Source organism: Nyctibius grandis, chromosome 10, assembly GCF_013368605.1.
Source record: "Nyctibius grandis isolate bNycGra1 chromosome 10, bNycGra1.pri, whole genome shotgun sequence".
NCBI lineage: Eukaryota > Metazoa > Chordata > Aves > Nyctibiiformes > Nyctibiidae > Nyctibius > Nyctibius grandis.
Window position 1 is genome coordinate 2,059,071 of NC_090667.1, and position 20,749 is coordinate 2,079,819.

Here is a 20,749-nt window from a genome sequence, read left to right on the forward strand (position 1 = left end):
TGGAGGGTAGGAAGGAATCTGCTGGTTTTCCTCCCTCCATTTGCCTTCTCACCAGTTTGTCAGCCCTGTGAAAAAACCCAACGAGGCAGGTAGGAGCTAAGGGCTGAGAGCGCAGAGCTGGCACGGCTGGAGGGGGTGTTGGAAGCGGTGTGGGGGCTGCGGCGCGTAGCCCAGCGTGGTTACTAACGTGTGTTCAGCCCAGCTACGTTTGGGGTTAGATTAAATGTGACTCTTCTGCTTCCTTCTAGGATTGAATCCAGCGACCTCCCTTTGCTGGCAGCTGTAGCAAGCACTCACTCTCCGTATGTTGCCCAGATACTGCTTTAAAATGCCAGAGGCCACAGACAGTGACTTTTTTCCCCCCCTCTGGAAACAAAGTGGAAGACAACTTGTTCTGGCTCCTTTCTCTTTGAGGCGATTAAAACAAACTGCTGAGCTGCAGCATCTCCATATATGACTGCGTGTTACGCAAACAGTTGGAGACCTTTCTTCTCCCACTTGGTCATTTATAAAAAAGGATAAAGAAAGGAAAAAAAAAAATGAGTAAGCCTGAGGTTCCCACCCCAGAAAAGAGAAGATTTTAGGAAAAGCTGAAGGTCTGCATCTTTTTGGCTAACGGTAATTTATATTGGGGAACGTGAGGAAGAACTGCTTGGAGAGATCCATGATGCCATCGCCAAGTACCAACCTCCAGGAGAGCGCAGCAGCTCTCTCGGCCTGGCTTCTGCTGCTGAGGATCTCCTTAAGATCTGTAACTCTCAAGCTACAACCATTTGTAAACAGCTTCTACTTTTTCATGTCGTAGTCCAAGTCTGGATACTCCCCAGAGGAAGAACAGGGATTGGGCGGGGGCTGGTTTTGTAAAAAGCTTATTAATGACACAGCTTCAAAATGTATTTATGATCTTTCTCCTGGGGAGTGGGAATAGTGGGGGGGGGGGGAGGAGGGAGGAAGAGCCCAACAGACAAACTAGCGATGGAGTTTCTTCTCTTTCTTGGCCAGATGTAACCAGTATTAGATGTTTATAATGTTTCAATGTTGCTTTATACCAAGTGATGCTTTTTTTCCATAATCAAAATGTTAAAAAAAAAAAAAAATCTAAAGAGAAGGTTGGCTGCAATTCCCCGCTGGATCCCCAGGATGACGTGACTATTACCTCTAACTTTTTTATGCTCTGTAATGTTCTTGCAACATCATACTCTTTTTACAGCAGTCAGTCAGCTATTGAGATAATGAACTAGAAATAATTGTACCAAAGCACTGGGGAAAAAAAAAAAACGCATAGACTCTTACCCTTAATTGCTCAGGTAACCAATTGATATATTTTTTAAAAGCATTCTACAAAAAATGAACATTGATTACGCCACAGTATAGTCATATCAAAATTATTTTTGGACAAATACACCCTTGACGCAGATGAGACTAACCCCTTTTCTACTCGCTTGTGTAACTACCAGCAGGAAATGTGGTTTATTTTACTCTCGGCGTTTCTCTTCCACGCAGCCATCCCTGGTTTGTCGCTGTATATACAATAGCTGATGGACCCAGTCTGGTGTCAGTAATGTAAATACTCAGTGGGAGGTGGATTATGTTTTCAAAGGCTCTACTACCTCAGTTTAACTGGACACTTCACTCTAGGCTTGTCGTTGCGCCTTTGTCCTGGCAGCCGAGTAGCGTTGCTGATTTTAGGTTCTGTTCATCGATGCTCTTCAGGATATTGAGATTCATGGATTCGCCACAGGAGCAGGAGATCCGTGTTCGCTTGGCCACTAAACTATAAACACTTCTATAAATACGTCGTTCTGTAATCATCTCCTCAGTAGTGCAGCACGCCCGCTATTGTTGTCTGCAGAGTTATTTTAAATCCAAATCCCTTTTAACCATTTGATAAACTCGAAGACAATAGGAGCGCTCCCTGCCCCGCTGCTCTCGGCGACAAACCGCTCCTCCCTTCCTTGGCTGGGGCCAGGATTGCACCCAGGGTGTTTTTTCAGTAATATTTCAAATCTCTAACTCACGACTCTGCTCCAGGGAAGATCTCCCTGGCAAACCCACACCCGCTGCCGTGTAGGACTGAGGCTACATCAGTAACTAAACCAAACCTTAATACAGGCAGTATCATCTGAAACTCTTCTGTATATAAAATCGAACGCTGACTGCTGCGGGGAAGAAACTTGTGTTTAATATTAGCGAGCTAAGGAGATGTTTCTCCCCTATTCTTCAAACGTCCTTTCCTCACCACACAATTATATTACATCTGGCTTTCAGAGCAAGCACAGAGCGTGGGGGCCTGGTTGTGTAAACCCATTTTTAATGAAACGTAGGGTTGAGCTCAGAATATGAATTTTTAACTCTTTGCTCTGATACGGTCACAGCCGATCGTTACGATTCTGAACGTTGTACATAGATCTGCAGTTGTAGCCTGGAGATGTCCGTGCTGGCGGGCTCCGTTGTGGTCCTGGCCGAGGAGCCCCGAGGACGCGCTCCTGCCCTGGCCCCGGGAGGTTCCGTACGGTGCCCCCGAGCCAGCAGCGTTGCCGTGGGGTCACAGCGCGACCAAAACCCTCGTGTGATGGGAAGTTCCTCTGTCAGTTAACTTTGGGGTACGGGAACCGTGTGGTACGTACGTCTGTTAAATAATACAAAAAGGGATCTTTTACAGGACTATATATCGCGATGTGTTTCATGTGAATACAAAGCTAATGTTTGATTTCTCTTTTCCACTATTACCCATCTCCATTAACATGTCTTAATTTTCTGGCTGAGAACTCCATGTACTAGACACACAAGTGAGCAAATTCGGTTTTGTTGCAATTGGCAAACTCGGGGCTGCTAAGAACAAAAAAAAAAAAATATTTAAAAGGATTTTACACCTTGCGTATGTTTTCCCTATTAGTTATTATAGATGTTTTATGACAATTTTTTGCTTTCTCTAAATTATTTAGATGGTGGTACTTGTAAAATGCTGGGTAAAATGTACATACTTGTTCTCTCTTCTGGTTTTGTATATATTTCCCAAGATGTGCACTTGTATTACAATAACCATTCCCGATTTTAGGGGAAATTTGTGCAATAAATACAGTATGTCAATTTACTGCTGGGACCTTTTGTGGCTGTTTTTTACACTTGTAGTGCAGGAGTGTTGGTGAGTGGTTGGAGTGCCTTCGGCTGCGCTCCTGAGACCCAGCCACAGCGGGGCACGGGGAGCTCTGGTGCCCATCACCGGCGACGACTGCACAGAAGAAGGTGTAGGAGTGAGGCGGTGACAGCTGTTGTTCTCCTTAAGGACCTGCAACCCGGCTCCTGGGGTAACAGTTTTTCTGTAGGTCTGTCTTCTCAGAGATGAAGTTAGAGACCAAGAAAAGTCTTCAACTTTTATTATCTCAAGGCAGTGAAGTGGGATTCGGCCTCTTCTCCCGGGCAACTAGCGATAGGACAAGAGGACACAGCCTCAAGCTTCGCCAGGGGAGGTTCAGGTTGGACATTAGGAAGCATTTCTTCTCAGCAAGGGTCATTAGCCATTGGAAGGGGCTGCCCAGGGAGGTGGTGGAGTCACCATCTCTGGAGGGGTTTAAGAAGAGACTGGACATGGCACTTCGTGCCATGGTCTAGTTGCCATGGTGGTGTCAGGGCAACGGTTGGACTCAATGATCCCAGAGATCTCTTCCAACCTGGTTGATTCTGTGATTCTGTCCTGCCCTGGCCCATCTTTTTTCCCATCACAAAGTCAGAACCTTGCGTGAACAAGAGGGAGCTGCTTCCTCGGACGCAGGTCACAGCTCAGGGCCAGGGGAGCCCCCACGGTGCCGCAGACGCCGGAGGTTGGGGTCGTCCCTGGGCCCGCTGGGTTTTAGCCCATGAAGACGTCGTTCAACGCTGGTATTTTTTTGTTTCAAGATTTCATCTCTCCTGCGCTTTCTAAACCGCTAAATGAGAGGAACTTTCTCCAGCTGCCGTGCCTTCAGCTGCTCCCGTGGTTCGGTTTCTAACCACCATAACCAGAGCGTCTGTTTAAGCTGGAACTTGCTTTTTCTTTTTCGTTAACTCCTTAGTGTGAGTTTTTGTGCTGCTGGTGGGACAGACTCAGCTTTTTTCTTAATGAAAACCCCTACGGAGGTGCGGGATGCTGCAGCGATGTCCCGCCGTGGCTCTGCGGGATGCAGGGCTGCTCTCGTCGTCAGTTCCTTCTCGAGTAGGATGGGCTGAAGTCGCAGCTCTGAGACACGCGTATGTGTTGCTCGTGGCATCGCTGGGGCTGGGCGGGAGGGCTGAAGGTGGAGTTTGTCTCAGCCTGTTAATGGAAAACAAATGTTTTCCCTGAGTGCCATGGAAAATGAAACTGGGGTTTGTTATGGGAGTGTGTGTAGCTGGGCTGAGACAGAGGGGTGAGAGTTTTCCTTGAGAACCGAGCATCTTATTTCCTAAAGGCAAATTATTTTAGTTTTCTTGGCTGATAGAATGAATTTCTAGAATGTTTCCACTGATGTCCCCAAAAGTGGTTTATAAACGGCCCAGAGGCAGCACAGATAGCGGGGAGTGCATGGAGGAAAAGCCCGAGTCCGTGTAGGGCCCCGCACTTCAAGGAAGATGTTGAGGTGTTGGAGTGAGTCCAGAGGAGGGCGACCAAGCTGGTGAAGGGTCTGGAGGGTCTGACCTACGAGGAACGGCTGAGGGAGCTGGGGGTGTTTAGCCTGGAGAAGAGGAGGCTCAGAGGTGACCTTAGTGCAGTCTACAACTACCTGAAGGGAGGTTGCAGCGCAGTGGGAGTCGGCCTCTTCTCCCAGGCAACCAGCGATAGGACAAGGGGACACAGCCTCAAGCTTGGCCAGGGGAGGGTCAGGTTGGACATTAGGAAGCATTTCTTCTCAGCAAGGGTCATTAGCCACTGCAAGGGGCTGCCCAGGGAGGTGGTGGAGTCACCATCTCTGGAGGGGTTTAAGAAAAGCCTGGACATGGCACTTAGTGCCCTGGTCTAGTTGCCATGGTGGTGTCAGGGCAATGGTTGGACTCTGATCCCAGAGGGCTCTTCCAACCTGATTGATTCTGTGATTCTGTGATCACTTGGTCGGCTCCCAGCACTGACGCTGGCCCACTGGCGGGACCTCTCCTGAGCAAACACCCTCGCTCGAAGGCTCTGGCGTGGGGATTGCGAAAGGTCAGTACAAACAAAGGCGTTGATAAACAGTGGCTTTTGGGATGAGGGTACCAACAGGTTTGTGCACTGGATTTTTCCTGCCAGAGATGCTTTTCACTTTGGAGAACTTTGATGCATTTGAAGAGACTACATTCAGCAATTCTTCTATAATTACTTCAAAATTACAGCCACGAGCAATTATATTTTTCAATAGCTCTTGAGTGCGCTGAATCCTAAGAAATTAACTACCAAATTTTCAAGGAGTAGATTTATTAATAGCAGCTGTAACTAGAAATCTTGACTAATTTTGATCACCACTGAAAGAGCAGAAAGAAAAAGGGCTCCTGTTTCCATGTATTAACAATTTGACTGATAAAATTTGCGGGAGACATTCTCGGCGAACAAGATAATTACAGCTGTACTGCTTGTGCCGCAATAATTAATGATCGTGCGCTTTATTCTCCAGGCTTGTTTTTCTTGTACAGCTCCAACAGTTTAAATAAAGGTCTCGATCTCTGTCATTTCGCATGACATTGTTCCGAGGCCGGTGAGGCTGTAAAAGCCATCAGCCTGGAGGCAAATTTATTTTGCAAAATACAGTTGAAATCTGCAAACCATTTCTTAAATTATAGGTTAGTGAAAAGCAGGCCCTTCTCATGGAAACAGATACAGTTTTTAAGAGCCGTAGGCTTGAACTGGTTTAGTGTTAAAACCAAGGGCTCTGTCCCGGGCTGGTGAGAAGCCCCGCTGCTCCCAGCCATTGCAGCTCTTCACAGCGATGAATTCAGGCTCCCATTTTTAGGGGGAAGATAATCCTTAAGCTAAATACAACTTGGAGTTCCCAGCCCCATCCTCCTCCGTGTTTTGCCAGGCTGGCTCGCTGGGAAGCTGCTGACACCGTCGGACGGTGGGTTCCCGGGGCAGGTCACCCTGTGCCCGGCGAGAGAAGCCCCGGCTGGGGCAGCGCGCGGCAGGAGCCCCTGCGGGGTTTGTCCCGTGCCAGCAGCACGGGGTGAATTCCCCCTGTTTCAGAACGTGTACAACAGAGGCAGTTGGAGAGGAAATGTCTTCCATCAGCAGCGTCTGTCCTCCGCCTTCATCGTTTCCAGTCAAAGCATGAGAGCTCATTAAGCGTTTCTAATTAATTTGTGAGTCGGCTATTTCCTGTTCAGGCTGTCAACTAACGAGGCAGCTGAGCATCATTACTGGAGCGCGTGGCAGTCCTGCCATCTCAGCGAGGAAGACACTTTTGCCAACAGAACTGTAACCCCCTCCTCGCCCGTGGCGTTCCCACCAGTCCCGTCGGACCCCGGAGGTGCCTGCAACTGCTGCTGGTTCCCATCCTGGACACCGGCTCCGGCCGAGCTCTGCCTCAGTTTCTCATCGTAATACTGTTTCGGTTGCAGATCCTTCACCGTCTGTGTGCACATCCTTCTTCTAGACCACAACTGGAAAAAGCTCTGGGGTGGTTCCTGCTACCTCGAGGTCTCCTTAACTGCAAGCCCACAAACTGTTTCCATTTCTCTCGGTGCCTTCTTTAAGTGCAGCATGTTTGTAATACCCTCCTGGAGACAGGCTCGTTAGTAGTTCACAAAACAGCAACTGCTACAGCAATTGTTTGTATAAAAGAAAACACTTCGACTGCAGAGGCAATTTTGCCTTGGATAAAGACAGCGACGACACCCAACTGTTCAAATGCGATGCAGACTTCGACGGAAAGAATCTGCCCACTGGCCAAAGCTCGGGGAAAAATATTAGTCACTGAACCATTAGTTTGAAAAATTCAGACGTTGAGTATCTGCTGGTACCATCCATGGCTTTTAGCGTGCTGGTACACACTAAGTGCCATGTCCAGGCTTTTCTTAAACCCCTCCAGAGATGGTGACTCCACCACCTCCCTGGGCAGCCCCTTCCAATGGCTAATGACCCTTGCTGAGAAGAAATGCTTCCTAATGTCCAACCTGACCCTCCCCTGGCCAAGCTTGAGGCTGTGTCCTCTTGCCCAGCACCTCCCCAGTATTTCACACCGGGGAACGCTTGCATCTCAGCTTTCACCTAGGTGGAATGAAATGCCTAAAAAATCTAAAGAAATTGCTTCTGTCTCAATATCATCACTGTTGTCCTACCTGACCTGTTCCTGATCTTTAAGCTCCCAGTATCATAGTAAGAAACCAAAAGAAAGCAGCCCATTTTGCTCAGAGCAAGAGAAATTATTCCACGTGGGGTAAGTGGTTGTAGGTAAGTGATACTTGTGTACTTAGGTGGCATCTGGTTTTATTGGGTGGTGCCCTGGGCCGCGCACACGATAACTTGCATCACTGTATGATTCATACGATCATCTGACCTTCATCTAGCTGCTGTTCTGCTTTTATTTCCTTTGCTCCCTCCAAGTTACAGTAAAGGAAGCTCTTCCTGTGTTTCATACACAACGCTTCCTTTCATTCAAGGAAGACTGCGAACGGTTGCACTTTTAGCATTTAAAAACCCAACTGGTGCAATCATCTACTTGAAAAGCACAGGATGGAGTAACACTTCCCTCTCCCCTCACACTTACCCCCCCACCCCACACGCGCTCCAGGAGTTGCTGTACGTTGGTCTCAGCCTCCCCTCCTGGGTGAGATCCCTGCCAGGAGATGCTGCAGACCCTTGGGGTGGGATGACAGGGTGTGCAGTGAGGGTCCCTCCCCATTTTGTGTGCCGAAAGGAGAAGCGAGCAGGTCTTCCAGGAGGAGTCTAAGCCTATGTGCTGGCTCTTGCTGGTGCTGTACCTTCAGCTCTGCGCCTAGCGAGGCCGTTCCTCCTGGGTCTGCACTCGTGTCCCTCAACTGAGGAAGGGTGGATGGTGTCCCTGGATGTCTTGGCTTTTTGATGCACGAAGGTAAAAGAGAGTCTGGTGGTCTCTCCGCAGGAGCATCTCAGCTGTCCACTGCAGGAGAGCTGCTGGGCTGCGGGAAGAGGCCACCACAGGTGGGACGCTGCTGTGGATCAACATCCCCTGCCATCACATCTACCATGGTACAGAATTACTGGGCGGCATTACCAAGGGCAGGGCCTCTGGAAGGAGGGGAGGAAGGGAGGAAAACCACACCGAGTGGAAGGAGAGTCATCTGCAGATCTTTTTAAAGTTAAAAATAGACAGGATTTTGCCTGCAGAAGACAGTTTGTTCTGTTATGCTGCTAACATCATGTGAGCACGCCGTACGCTTCTGCATTTTAAGACTCAAACCAACATACTGAAAACAGGAACTTTCTGGATATTCTGCATGCCTGAGATTTAATGGTTTCAGCAAGCTGCCTGATATCATCTCATCCATATGGCTGTGCTTGGGTGGGGGAACTAAACAACTCATTAGCTCTGTAGGGTCATTAAAAGCCGCAGAACAGATCATAAGGAATAATAAGGATGTATGTCATCGGGCGAAGACAGTTGATAAAAGCAACCGCCACTGATACCGAGTGTTTCAATGCGAGGGGACCCAATTTAACAGCGTGGAGGAGCTGAGCTGCTTGTGAACCCACTAATGTCAGCGGGAGTTGTTTATACTCTCCTCATCAGAAAAGTCAGCCCGACAGCATCGAAATGTGACTAAAACCAGAGGATGATACAGGGAATTTTGGCCTACATAACTCTGCGATGAGTTCACCGAGCATTCCTGGCTCCCAGGCCTGAACTGAGTCTAGTAAACTGTGCAACATTTCTTCGTAATCAAATTATAGTTTATCCGCACACACAGAAACACAAACACACGGACACGTCCCTTCCTACAAACACACAAAGCTGATGAGCTGCTGGCTGCGTTGCTGCACTGGCCTCGGCTACGGTAGCAATGCTCATGGTCACAGAGTACCCTGACACTCGCAGCGAGAACATGGTGAGAACTGCAAGGCTTCCCCAGCCTTGGTCTCGATTCAGATGCTGCAATGGTTCTCGTAGTATTTCATAAGTAGCATGTATGTGATTGCACAAAGCAGAGAAATAGCATGTTGGGCGATTATTCACAATTTCTTAATCTAGTTGATTGCCACTTAAGAGAGAAAGTCTAGACCGTTGGCCTGTTATTTGGCGGCAGAGAGGTTGTTTATTATTTTTCCACATGCTCAGAGAATTACTCCATTTACTTAAAAAAGGGGGAGGACTGAAACCCTATTTACTCTAACCTTTATCGTATTTAAACCGGCTCCTCTCCGTAGGCCTGCCCCGTTCTTTCACTAGCTCAACATCGTCAGCCAAAGTGTTGTCCACTTACAAATGTCATAGATACACAGAAGGGTAATATTGAGTTATGCAAGTGGTTGGCTTTTTGCCTCTGAAAATAGCCACTCAGTAGAAAAATACAAATACCATTGCAGGAGCTCTCTGGGTTATAACAGGTCACAGTCACAAAATCCCCAGTGTTTGGGAAATCATCTTGCAACTTACAGTTGTACAACTTTAAGTGGACCCCAAAAATTAAGGAGAGAGACATTAAACACTTGGAATAAGATATGTTGGTTACTGACGGCAGATTACTGGTGGGGAGTTGCCCATGACAAGAGTGTTCCAGTGTTCTTCCTTCTGGGTTTTTGTTTTGTTTTTTTAAGTCTTCATCTTTATCTGTGCCCAGCCCATGCTCTTACCCACCCTCCCCTTTCTAATGGTTTTTGGAATGAGGTTTCCTACAGGCAAATGAAGAAAATCTTGCAGCTAAATTTTTAACCTCATTATAACAACAAAGGGAATGCAAATGGGGTAGTCACTAGACTCCAGATTGCCTCCTGTCAGGGCAGGCTTTTCCCCCGCCGCCCCCAGCTTTCATTTTTTGAGGCTAGAGCTTGGACATCTGTACACTGTTGCTGGATAACTCCAGTATCTAGACAGATCCATATGCTCCTTTAGCTTCTGCCAACAAAGTGCTGGGGCTGGAATCAAATATCTGTAGGTTGTGCGTAGTAAGAGTGAAATGGCAGCAGCCAGACAAACCATTCGATAGAGGAGCCTGTTTCAGACAGACAGAGCTGTTCCATCGCGGAGCGTGTATCTGTTTGGGGCAAGAGCTTCTGGCTTTAAGCAAACCAGCTGTTTTTATTTTAGCTGGTATTTTATAACCATTTTGAATGTTTTTGTCACTGGTTTATCAGACACTTTTGATAACGTCGTACGCTATGCCGTGCCTGGGGCAGGCTGGATGCTCTGGTGACTTGGCAGGAATCCTTTCCCTCCTGATCCCGCTCACTCACGTTTGACAGGGCTTGGTAACTCGGCGGCAGGGTGGCTGCAGGACGGGCAGCCAGCCATTCCTCGCTTCAGCTGCACCTTTCGAGTCACTCAGCAGCCAGCAAGGGAGAGGAATGTCCCTCTCCATACGTGTCTTTTCCCATTTGGACATGGAGGGGAAATGAGGTAGATGAGGGCACATGTGTATGCATCACAGGACAGCCAGGGCTGTTTCAATATAAATAGTTTTCCCTGTCCTCACTGGCAACTTGCAGAGAGTCCGTATCAAAGCACGTCTTTGTTTTCATAGAAACCTTAGTAAATGAATAGCAAATAACCCAATTCACCGTTTCCTTTAGCAGATTGCTCCTAACTTGGGAACTAGGACTCCAGAGGCAATCTGTGCATGACTGGCTGGGCATTACCTGGCACAGTGGCCAGGGTGCGATCCTCCCAACCAGCCGTGCGTCCTCAAGCGTGAAGTATTTGTTACTTCAGACTTTCCACCTGTCCTCCATGAAGCCTTTCCCGTGGACATCCCATAAAGTGCCCTCAGCCGAGAGATGTTCCCTTCAGCTGGGAGCTAAGACATACGAAATGGTTAATCTCTCCACGCCGGAGGGATGGTTCAGTCTGCTCCCGGGAGCAGCTGGGGCTTGTCATCCCCCTCACTTTGCATGTTAATATAATCTTTAGACCTTTCAATCCCAAGGCTCACTGTATTCACAGTACATTCACACCAGCACTCAGCACATTAGAGACCATCAAAGATGTGTGACAGGGAACACGAAAAGCAAGGAAAATTGCTGCTGAAGGTAAAGCCTAAGCGGAGAAAGTGTCGTATCCCCACATTGAAAAGCTGTTTGGCTTCCCATTTGTTTCAGTCTTGTTGATTAAAGCTGAAAAATAAGGGCTTGACTGTCACGATGACCCCTCTAATTCCTTACATGGCTTTCTAGTGTTACCCTTCAGGAAAAATCCGTCCGTGGAAGGAAAGCCGTGCTAGTCTTGAGGTAAAGAGAAGAAGAAAGATGGGTTTTCAGTTTTAAAACTTTGATTACAATACAGCAGAAAGATGAAGATCTCACAATTCTCATGCTTCGTTTATACATTCAACCATTACTCTTTCCCCTGAAGCTCTAGGAATACGCACAGTGGGGAACTTTGCCTCAGAAGGAGCAAAATTAGTGGTACAATACAAAATTACCATTTCGTTCTTGCAAAAATAATTTGGTATTTCGCATTTTCTGGGACATAATTTCAGAAATGGAAATTTTGAGCTGCAAAATGCTAGTTTAGACAGGAGATCAGTGTTCTTACCTGGGTAGCTGAGCAGTGTTGTGCCTTTGCAAGAAATGTAACTTTTTTACAAAAGATGCACTTGCCCAAAATTACTAATTATCCCTCAATTTCACACACTTTTACTGAACCATCACAAACATGTTCTACTCAGGAAGTTAATCACCAGAATAGGCATATATGGTAAAAGAGTCTGAAGAGATTCTTCCCATTGGGGATTCCCAGAACGTTTTGTTTTCCTCTGGGCATGCAGAGAATTAGTTTGTGTGTCTTCCTCGCGGCATGTTAACCACACAGTTTGCTAGCAGTCATTGCCAAAGATGTGAATGAATCTCTGAAGGGGAATTTTTTTTTTTTTTAGGAAATCAAAAACAATAGCCTAACAGCCGAACAAGAGGAAGGGAAGTGCCAGGCTGTAACAAAACTCACGGGAACAAGAAATATATAGAATACATAAAAATACAAGTAAAAAAATATTTCAGTGTATGACGATTGTGTATCTTTCCCACTGGGAGAGGCGAGGAAGTTGAGTTTTACCCTGAAGAATCTGGGATGTGCACATGGTGGTGAAAGGCGTGACATTAAAAGACAGCTTTGGGAGTGTCAGTGAACCCGAACAATTGAAGGAACATACCAGGAGGAGGAGATGTGCTTCGTAATTTAGCTGATCTTCCCAAATTTATGGATGTTTGAAGCAGAAACATTTAATCTCCTGAGATTGCAACTCATCTATATAATAGTAAGACACTTTTGATTCTTATATGTAAGTCTACAAATACTGTTGTTTTTCAAAAATAAAAAGCTACGCGATAAGTAATGATGCTTTATTTGGGCAGAGTGATACAATCCAGACAAAAGGGAAGCAAATTTTCCCCTCCGCACAGACAACAGGCATCCTGCTTGGCCACATCCTTTAATCCCAGCCCTGAAATTACTCACTTGTGAAGGCTTCTTAATTGTGTTTAACTACGTAGGCTTTGCCGTGTGGAGACACAGGCTGTCACACCAGTAAGCAGTTAGGACCGTGACACTCGTTTCCATTGTTCTCCAGATATTTGGGAAAATAAACCTGACAGCTGAAATAGCCCCTGGAATAATTGCAGCTATTAGAGCCATTACCTACCCAAATTCAAGTATTTCAGGAGTGAGGGAAGTCTTGTTTCACGGGTCAGTTGAGCCAAGCAATTAAATGGGAATTGCAGCTTTGGTTCCTATCGAGCACCTCTGCCTACCTCGCTGCTCGACGTGTGTCTGTTGGCTGATGTACAATACATAAGATAATCTGTGTGCCAAAGAAAAAGGAATTCTTAGGCTACTAATTTTATTCCCATGTTGACTGCCCACTTTTGCATTATTTTGATTGCAGGAATGCTGAACAGCTAGAATAGGTGGCAGAATGAGTTACCTTCTGAAAACTGAGATGAGGATTTAAATTATTACAGGTCCATGAGAACTGTCATAGCACAGATGTCAGTTACATCTTTATTCTAGTCTTTCTGTAAGGTTTTTTCCAACCACCTGCACTTGGGGAGTATCAACTAATCTTTTACATGATCTTTAACTTGATTTGCTATTACATCTCTGGTTAAAAAAAAACAAGCATGAAGGAAAAAATAAGAAAAAAAGAATCTCTTAATAAAGAAGGATTCATACTTCCACTTGCCTCTCCTCAGTTACTCAGGAGAACTTTTTATCTCCAGCTTTTCAATTTGGGTTCCTGGCAGGGAATCTCAGAAGCTTCCCACACTACTGGAAATAATATTTTATGTACTGAAGTTGAAAAAGGATAACATGTTCTGCCAAACAACTAGCACAAACTTCTGACCTTTGGAACAATAACAGACGTGATATTTGGAAATGTTAATTTTACCACGGAGGTTCAAAATGAAGTTAAAAAACCCCCAAACAACCAATTAGTCTTGACAGAATTTACGGGACTGAAACTGTGTCATTACCTGACTGTCATTTTTGAGAGCATCTTATATTTTCTCTCTAGTGGTAGCAGTGTGATGACTTTGTGATGTTAAGAATAGTTGCTTTTAAGATCCGGGCTGTCCATTCCACTGTTGTTGTGCCTGCAATGATACTAGGCACAGCACCAAAAAAGTCTACAGTTGAGGAGATGTCAAATTTCCTCAGATATTTTCTTTGAAGGAAACATTAGAAATATTATAAACCAACTTGGAACGGCCAATAAAGTCCTTCAGCACAACAGACAATTGTGCCATAAAGGGCAAGTGGTAAAGAGAAAGGGAAGGAATAGCTGGAGAAAGAAACAAGAACACTCTTGTTTATTAGGAAGGAAGGAGAAAAAAAAAAAAAAAGACAAACACAAGTTGTGTGCCTGCATAGCTTTGATCTCATAAATTTACAAAACTGGACTTGGGGTAAGGAAGGAAATCCTCCGAGGCATTTTGTGTTTGATGCACAGCTGCTGCCTGGTGTCCCCGAGGGGCTGTAGTCACTGGGAACGCAGGTCATGGGAGGACTTGGGAACCAGCCCAGGTTCACTTTGTAAAAAACCCCACAAGATTTCTGAGCCGTGGCACTGCTTTTTGTCCAAATTCTGCAGGTCGGGCTTTTCACCGTGGTGCCAGATGCCTGCAAGGCCTCGGTGGGCAAAGCAGGGATGGGGTCACACGTGTAGGGAATCCCAACCCCACAGCTCCAGGCCTGAAGCGAAAGACTTGTAGAAGCTCAAGACTCAAGATAAATATTCCATGAACTGTTAATTGTGAGGAAAAGGTGGGAATGGATCAAAGTACAGCAGTAACGGCGAGGAAACTCCATGCTAACGTTTGGTGCCATGAGAAGACAGCATTGCTGCCCACGGTAGCTCTAATTGGAGAAGTATGTCCCATTTGATATCGAAACGTAATTAACGCAGAAAATGAGTTATTTAGGGCGTGAAGGCCGAACCGGTGATGTTTTTTCGGAGAAACTCGGCGGGTGCCCTGGGGGCGGCGGCCTGTGACGGGGAGGAGGGTGCGGTGACACCGGGCCGCGTTCAAACGGCTCCCGGCTGCCACTGACCGCCGGCCCGCTCTACCCGGGGCCCTGCCTCCGCAGGGGGTGCGGTGCGGTGCGCTCCGTCCCGCGGGGTCAGCGCCGGTGCCCGCTGCCAGGCCCGCCCGGCCCCGGGGCCCCCCGCCCGCCGCGCCAGGCCGTTCCCCCTCAGCGCGCACGCGCCCAGCCCCGCCCAACCCTCGCGAGCCTTCCCTCCGCGCCGCGCCGTGACCCCGCCCCCTCCCCACCGCACCGCAGCCGGGGGCGGGGCTCGCCCCAGCCCCGCCCCTCCCTCCGCCCCGCCCCTCTCCGCGCTCGTTGATTTTCTGGGTTAAAGAGCCCGCGCTCGCCCTTTTCTGTCCGGGCGGGGATGTGCGGTGGGTGAGCGGGGCGGGACGGTGGGACGGCGGTGGTCGCTCTGGCGGCCTGAGGGCAGGAGCGGGCCAGGCGCGGGGCGAGGCGAAGCGAAGGAGCCTCTGGCACCGCGTCGCGGAACTCCTCACCCGCCCGCGACGTTTTGTGCGGCGCCGGAGGGCGGAGCCGCTCGGCGCAGGGGCGGAGCCGCTCGGCGCAGGGAGCGGGCGGGCGCAGGGAGTCCCGCTCCGGCCGGTAACTTCCCGCAGCGCGCGCGGAGTTCTCCTCACGGCGGGGCCGCGCCGCCGCCTGGGCCCGCGCGATGGGGAGCGGCGCCGGCCGCCGGGGGAACGCGGCGGCGGGAGCCGGCGCCACCCGTCCTGCGCGCCGCTGCTGAGCCGGCAGCCGGAGGCGCCCCGAGCGCCGCGGAGGAGCCGCCCGCCTGGTGAGCAGCCAGCCCGGCACCGGGCACCGCGCCCGCCCCGGCCCGGGGCCTGCCTGCCCTCCCCGCGCCCCCGCCGGCCCCGGTCCCCTCTCCCACCTCGGCCTTCTCCTTTGCCTTTCCCCACCCCGGCCCGGCGCCTGCCCCGCGGCGGCGTGCGAAGCGGCGCGGCCTCGCCGGGCCCTCGGCGCGGGGAAAGTTTCGGGGCGCGTTCCCCCCCCCCGCCACGGGGCAGCGGCGAGAGGGGCCGCCCGTGGCGGCGGGGCCGGAGCGGGAGGGGGGCGGCGGCGGAGCCCGGGCGGGCGGCTCGGCTGATCGCGGTGTGTTGTTGTGTTTCGTGTTCCCGGCGCGCCTGGAGGCATCGCCCCCCGCCAGCGATTTCCGAGGAGTTGCGGACCCGGAGGAGCAGCGCAATAGAATGAGCTCTCCTGTGGACCCCAAGATTAAACAGGCTTTGCGAAAGAAACCGTCAGAGAGGACTCCGGAGGTAAGGGAACTGCAGCTCCTTCCCCGCTGCGGCTTTTTATTTATTTATTGTTTTTCCTTTGCGTAAATCTGTATCCTGACAGGCTCTCTGCTCGGTGGTTGTGTGCTGTGCAAAGCTGGTGCTCACAAACTTATTCTGTGTAGAGTTTGGCTATTTATTTATTTCTCCTTTCCAAAGTTGGACCTCTCAAGCCCAACAGTGTTTTAAGCATCCAGTAGCACGCTGGATATAGATACAAGGTGCTTTATGAACTACTTCAGGTAGGAAAAAGAGGAAGAGGTGGATCACTGAAAAGTAAAATTATGCATATTTCAGTGATGCAAAACTTCTGGGAAAAGTTAGCGAGCTGAAAGACTTTGCTTACCTGTACAGTGATGCAGATTTAAACAAAACCAAACTAATTATGCTTTGCAGACTTCATAAAGAGATGTTTCTCCAGTGAGTGGGAGTGTAGAAATGTGCAAGGCTGGTTAGCTACAATAAAACACGTTTTCCAATTAACTGCCTTCTCTGTTCCTTCGCCACAAGCTAGTCTCTAATCAGCCAGGTATTTTGGGGAATGGTAATGTCATGGAGCATTAATTTAATAATGAAATACGTTTGATAGCCTTTGCATTTCACTGAAAGGCTGATTGGAGTTTGTTTGCTTACCCTAGCCTGTATTTGTTTCTCTTACTGTGATTTCTTTTTTTTTTAATGTGCTCAAGAATTAGTGGTATGAAATGATACGCTCTTGAGTTTGTCCCTTTGAGACCGGGAAACATCTGTTCTCCCTCGGCACTTCATGGAGAGCAGAATGTCCTGCCTGGTCTTCCTTATAAGTTAATTATCAAAAGGCTTCTTAGGGAGAGCTGCTGCAGAGGCTGCTTCAGAGAACCTCCCAGCAGGACAGACCCCAATTCCACTTCGAGTCAGTCTTGTAAGTGGTTGAAATACACGTGTTCAGTCCCAATGTTTACTTGCCTTGGGATATCTGATACATTCCTAGTTGTGTCTCTACTCCCTTAATTAATGATGAGGCAGTCTCTATAAAAGAGCTGTTTCTCTGTTCTGTTTTCTTATTTTTATCACTCCCCTCTTGCTTCAGACGTTTCTTTCTTTCTCTTCAGCTGTAGTCTTCAGTTAGGAAAATTCCTTTGCTAGTGTGGTTTGCAGTGTTGGGCAACTGGGTTCATCACAGAAGTGGCATTCATGAGCCAGCATACCGTGCTGGCGTGTCATGGCTTTGACTTTGGGGGACAGGTAATCTGGTCTGGCCCGAAACATCTGCCCGCTGCTGCTCTTGCAATACCGACGTCTCACAGCTGCGTGGGGCTTTTTCTTTCTGTTTTCAGGCATCTACAGGTTTTCCCCCCAGCAATTGTCATGGAATTCCTTAGGATTGTCACCTTATTTTGGCTGAAACTGCATTAGTATAAATATGTCACATATCATGATATCCAAGCACGCTGGACCATGCTCATGGGTTCATGTGGATCTGTGTAGATTCCCACTGAGGGTTGTCTTAAGGTCTGAATTTGCCAAGGTATCTCAATTGTGGAAAAAAAAAAATGTAATCTTTGCTAATCTAACTAATAACACCTCTAAAACGATTAAAAAAAAGTCTTAATTCCCTTGTTAATCTGGCCCTTTTTTGGCAGGCGTTTAGAGACACTGCACAGTGAGATGGCTTGTGATGAAAGTTAAACGAGTACTTCAGACTTGGCAGGATTGGGGCCTCTGTGCTTGTTGCTGAGTGGATAATCACAGTCAAATCACTTTTGTTTTCTTGGGGTACTTTTGTTGATATACATTTAGAAACTAACCTGATTTCAAGAAAAGCACTTCCCTGTTTCAGTAGCACGGTGTATCTGGGTGTCCCCTGGCTGGATCTGTGTTACCTGCTCAGACACAAAGCAAAAATCAAACCTCCCCAGCGTGGCCGTGCTCTGCCACGTTTCCCAAGCAGATGCTCTGAGATGTGATGATGATTTTATTGTGCTGAGCATCCTCACTTGTCAGCTTTCCTCTGTAGGCTGCAAGACAGAGGTCAGGGAGGTCAAAACCTGCTTAGGGTGAGACCCCAGTTTCGGGTGTCCCTGCGCGGGGTGTACGAGCTGGTGACTCCTGTCTTGAGCTATCCAGTTGGGCACAGACAAAAAGTGTGGCTTCGTTTCTCCCCTCCTACTCGGGTGGAAAGGTATTATCAGCTCCTCCCACATGGAATCAGCTGCGTGGGGCTGCTTGTGCACTTTGACTGCATTTTTATACAGGAAAAAAACCCCACCAAAATTCCCCAAACCATGGTTTGTATTTTATGATGAGCCAAAGCTGCTTGACCACATCACTTTCAATCGCTTTCAGTCCCTTTCTGCCCCCCTCTCCACTTCTGATCCTGCAGTTTATGCGAGCAGTTTACCTGGGTATTACAAATTACAGGGTTGGGGCTGCACTGATTAGTACCGTGGTCTGGTGCTTCATAACTATCATCCAGCAGTCTGGAAAAATACAGATAAATCATCCACACGTCAAATTTAGCTTCCTAGTGGGATGATTATCCATATGATTTTGATTTTTAGGACTTCTTCTTGACAAAATGTTTTAATTTGTAAGATCTAAGGAACTAAGCAGGGAGATATTAAAATATTTTTATAATTTACTTATTTTGGGGAATTATCTCAATGGCTTGCTCAAGTAAAAATTTTAATTCTTGATGCTACAAATATTTTTGTTTGGAAAATCTCTGTTAGGGCAAGTTTTCAGTGTTGTGGTAACATTCCAATGTTTGCTAATTGTTAAAGTGTATAAGTTATGCATAGAAGACATGTACACACTTGAATTATTTTTTTGGTGGTTGTTGCTCAGATACTTCATATGTTATTATCTTTTAATTTATTTGGCGGGGGGAATTATTTTGATGAACTCCCAGAGCTTGTAGCTAACATTTAACCATGTATACAGTTTTATGTAATTGCTTTTCTGTTACTCCCATTTAGAAACTTTCTTTGGCACTACCCAAATCTGGGAAATCTTTTGAAATTTTTTCTTTTTATTTTTTTTTTCTTTCTTCCCTCTGCCTTGGCGCATCACAAAATTGTACAGATCAGGGATGCTAGCTGGCTTTTCTTGTGGAAAGTCTTTCAAAGTGCTTGCTTGGGGGCTGGTACCCATGGATGGGGCAGATTGCTCTGTAGGATGCGAGTCCCACTTCAGTAAAATTTAGGACTTGGAGGTTACATTGATTGTGGCTATGCCCCGACACTGTGTATAAATCTGTCTGTCTCTCAGGTTCAGCCTGAAAGCGCAGAATTTTCAAGGGTTCTCTCAGATATCACTTTTGATAAGGGATTATCCTAACAAATCATCTCTTCTGCGCGCACCGTCTTGTTGGATAAAGGAAACCTTTGCAGTAATTGGACACTTAATCACTTAAAAAAAAAAAAAAAAGTCATATTTAAACTGCAGGATTTCATACACTTGTTTAATATTTTAATATCTGCATTTGTCTTCCAGGGTTATGCTGGTGTCTGTGGTGTTAAACGTGGGAGTATTTATACCTGCAGATGCTCAGTTCTTGCAGGTTGGGGATGTGGGGGTTACGTACTCCGAGCAGTGGTTTAGCTGTGTCTGGCACATCACCCTGCCTGTTCCTTGTGTCACAGGTGGGGATATTAAATTGGCCATTTGGGAATATTTTAATAGAAGGAAATCGTTTGTTCAAAGCAGTAGGAGGGAAGGACGAACGTTTATGCCACCATGTGTGCTCTCTCATGAAAGGTTTAATTTTTTGAGGCCCAGAATTCCTTATCAGATCCATACAAAGGCTGTGGTGTGAGTCTTTTGGGGAGTGGTTTGGTGCCTACCACAGATAAGGTCTCAGTGGCTGACAGGGCAAAATAGCAAATGATTATGCTCTTTTTTTTCTTTCTCTTTTTTCTTTCTCTTTCCTCCTCCCCCCGCCCCGTGAGCACGCTCTCTTCCATTTTTAATGGATCCTTTTCCCACCATAGTCTCCTTTTAGTTCTTCATGACTTTGTTCTAGACAGTGTTTCTGTTCTGTGTTCAGAAAGCTTTGCCTTTATTGGACTTCAAAGAGTTAGTGTTTATTTTTATGCTCTAAGCTCTTGTATTTTCCTATCTTTGCCTTGTTTCAGTAATTCTCGATTAATGTTAATTCAACTTTATTTGGCAATACTAACTCCTCCTGCTCTTCCTGTTCCCTTTTTATTAATACAGTGGAAAGAGGAAAAAACCTAATTTGCACAATTATGTCGTAAGAGGGTCTGCTATTGGAGTGTCTATGTGGTACTTCTTGACGGCTTAGATATAGATAAATAGATCTGCATGAATCTAAATCATGCACAAATAGTACATTGATGGGCATTAAAAAATGGCTGTAATAAATAAAATAAATTATTGCTGACAATATAACAAAGGCACTCTTGTGCTGTAGCACAACTGAGCCAAACAGAGGAGAACATCTGCTTCTTGTTTCCAGAAATAACTGGTATTTTGAAGTGGGTTTTTTCATCCTTTTAATGATTTTCTGTAAACTCGGTAGGTGAAACAGGGGATTAGCCTTTGTTAAAATCCATTGTTTCTGTAGTTCACAGTGAGCTTTTAGCAGTGTTAATATAACAATGGTGGTGTTTTTGGAACGCCATTTAACATCATCAGAATCGTAGAATCACTACAAAAATCTAGATGCTTGCAATTATCTTAAAGCTGAAAAGAAATTTGTATTAAATGAAATTGCAGATGCTGGTTTGTATTTAATAAAAATTCCTTACTGTTAGTACGTGGGCCTCCAAAACAGGGGAAGAGGAGTGATGGAAACCTGACTCCTGCCATAAT

General features: G+C 47.1%; 2 protein-coding genes across 11 annotated transcripts in view; both read left to right on the plus strand.

Annotated features, from left to right (window-relative positions):
* FNIP1 (folliculin interacting protein 1) overlaps positions 1–3,094 on the plus strand; it is a 68,320-nt gene extending 65,226 nt beyond the window's left edge. For all 3 annotated transcript variants that reach the window (XM_068408509.1, XM_068408511.1, XM_068408510.1), the window contains one exon: positions 249–3,094. In XM_068408509.1, coding sequence (XP_068264610.1) covers positions 249–327 — 79 coding nt within the window. In that variant the 3' untranslated portion in view covers positions 328–3,094. The remainder of the gene's footprint in view (positions 1–248) is intronic.
* Positions 3,095–15,348: 12,254 nt separating this feature from the next.
* RAPGEF6 (Rap guanine nucleotide exchange factor 6) overlaps positions 15,349–20,749 on the plus strand; it is a 156,615-nt gene continuing 151,214 nt past the window's right edge. For all 8 annotated transcript variants that reach the window (XM_068408499.1, XM_068408500.1, XM_068408506.1 and 5 more), the window contains exons 1-2: positions 15,349–15,432; positions 15,788–15,916. In XM_068408499.1, the coding sequence (XP_068264600.1) occupies positions 15,848–15,916 (69 nt within the window). In that variant the 5' untranslated portion in view covers positions 15,349–15,432; positions 15,788–15,847. The remainder of the gene's footprint in view (positions 15,433–15,787; positions 15,917–20,749) is intronic.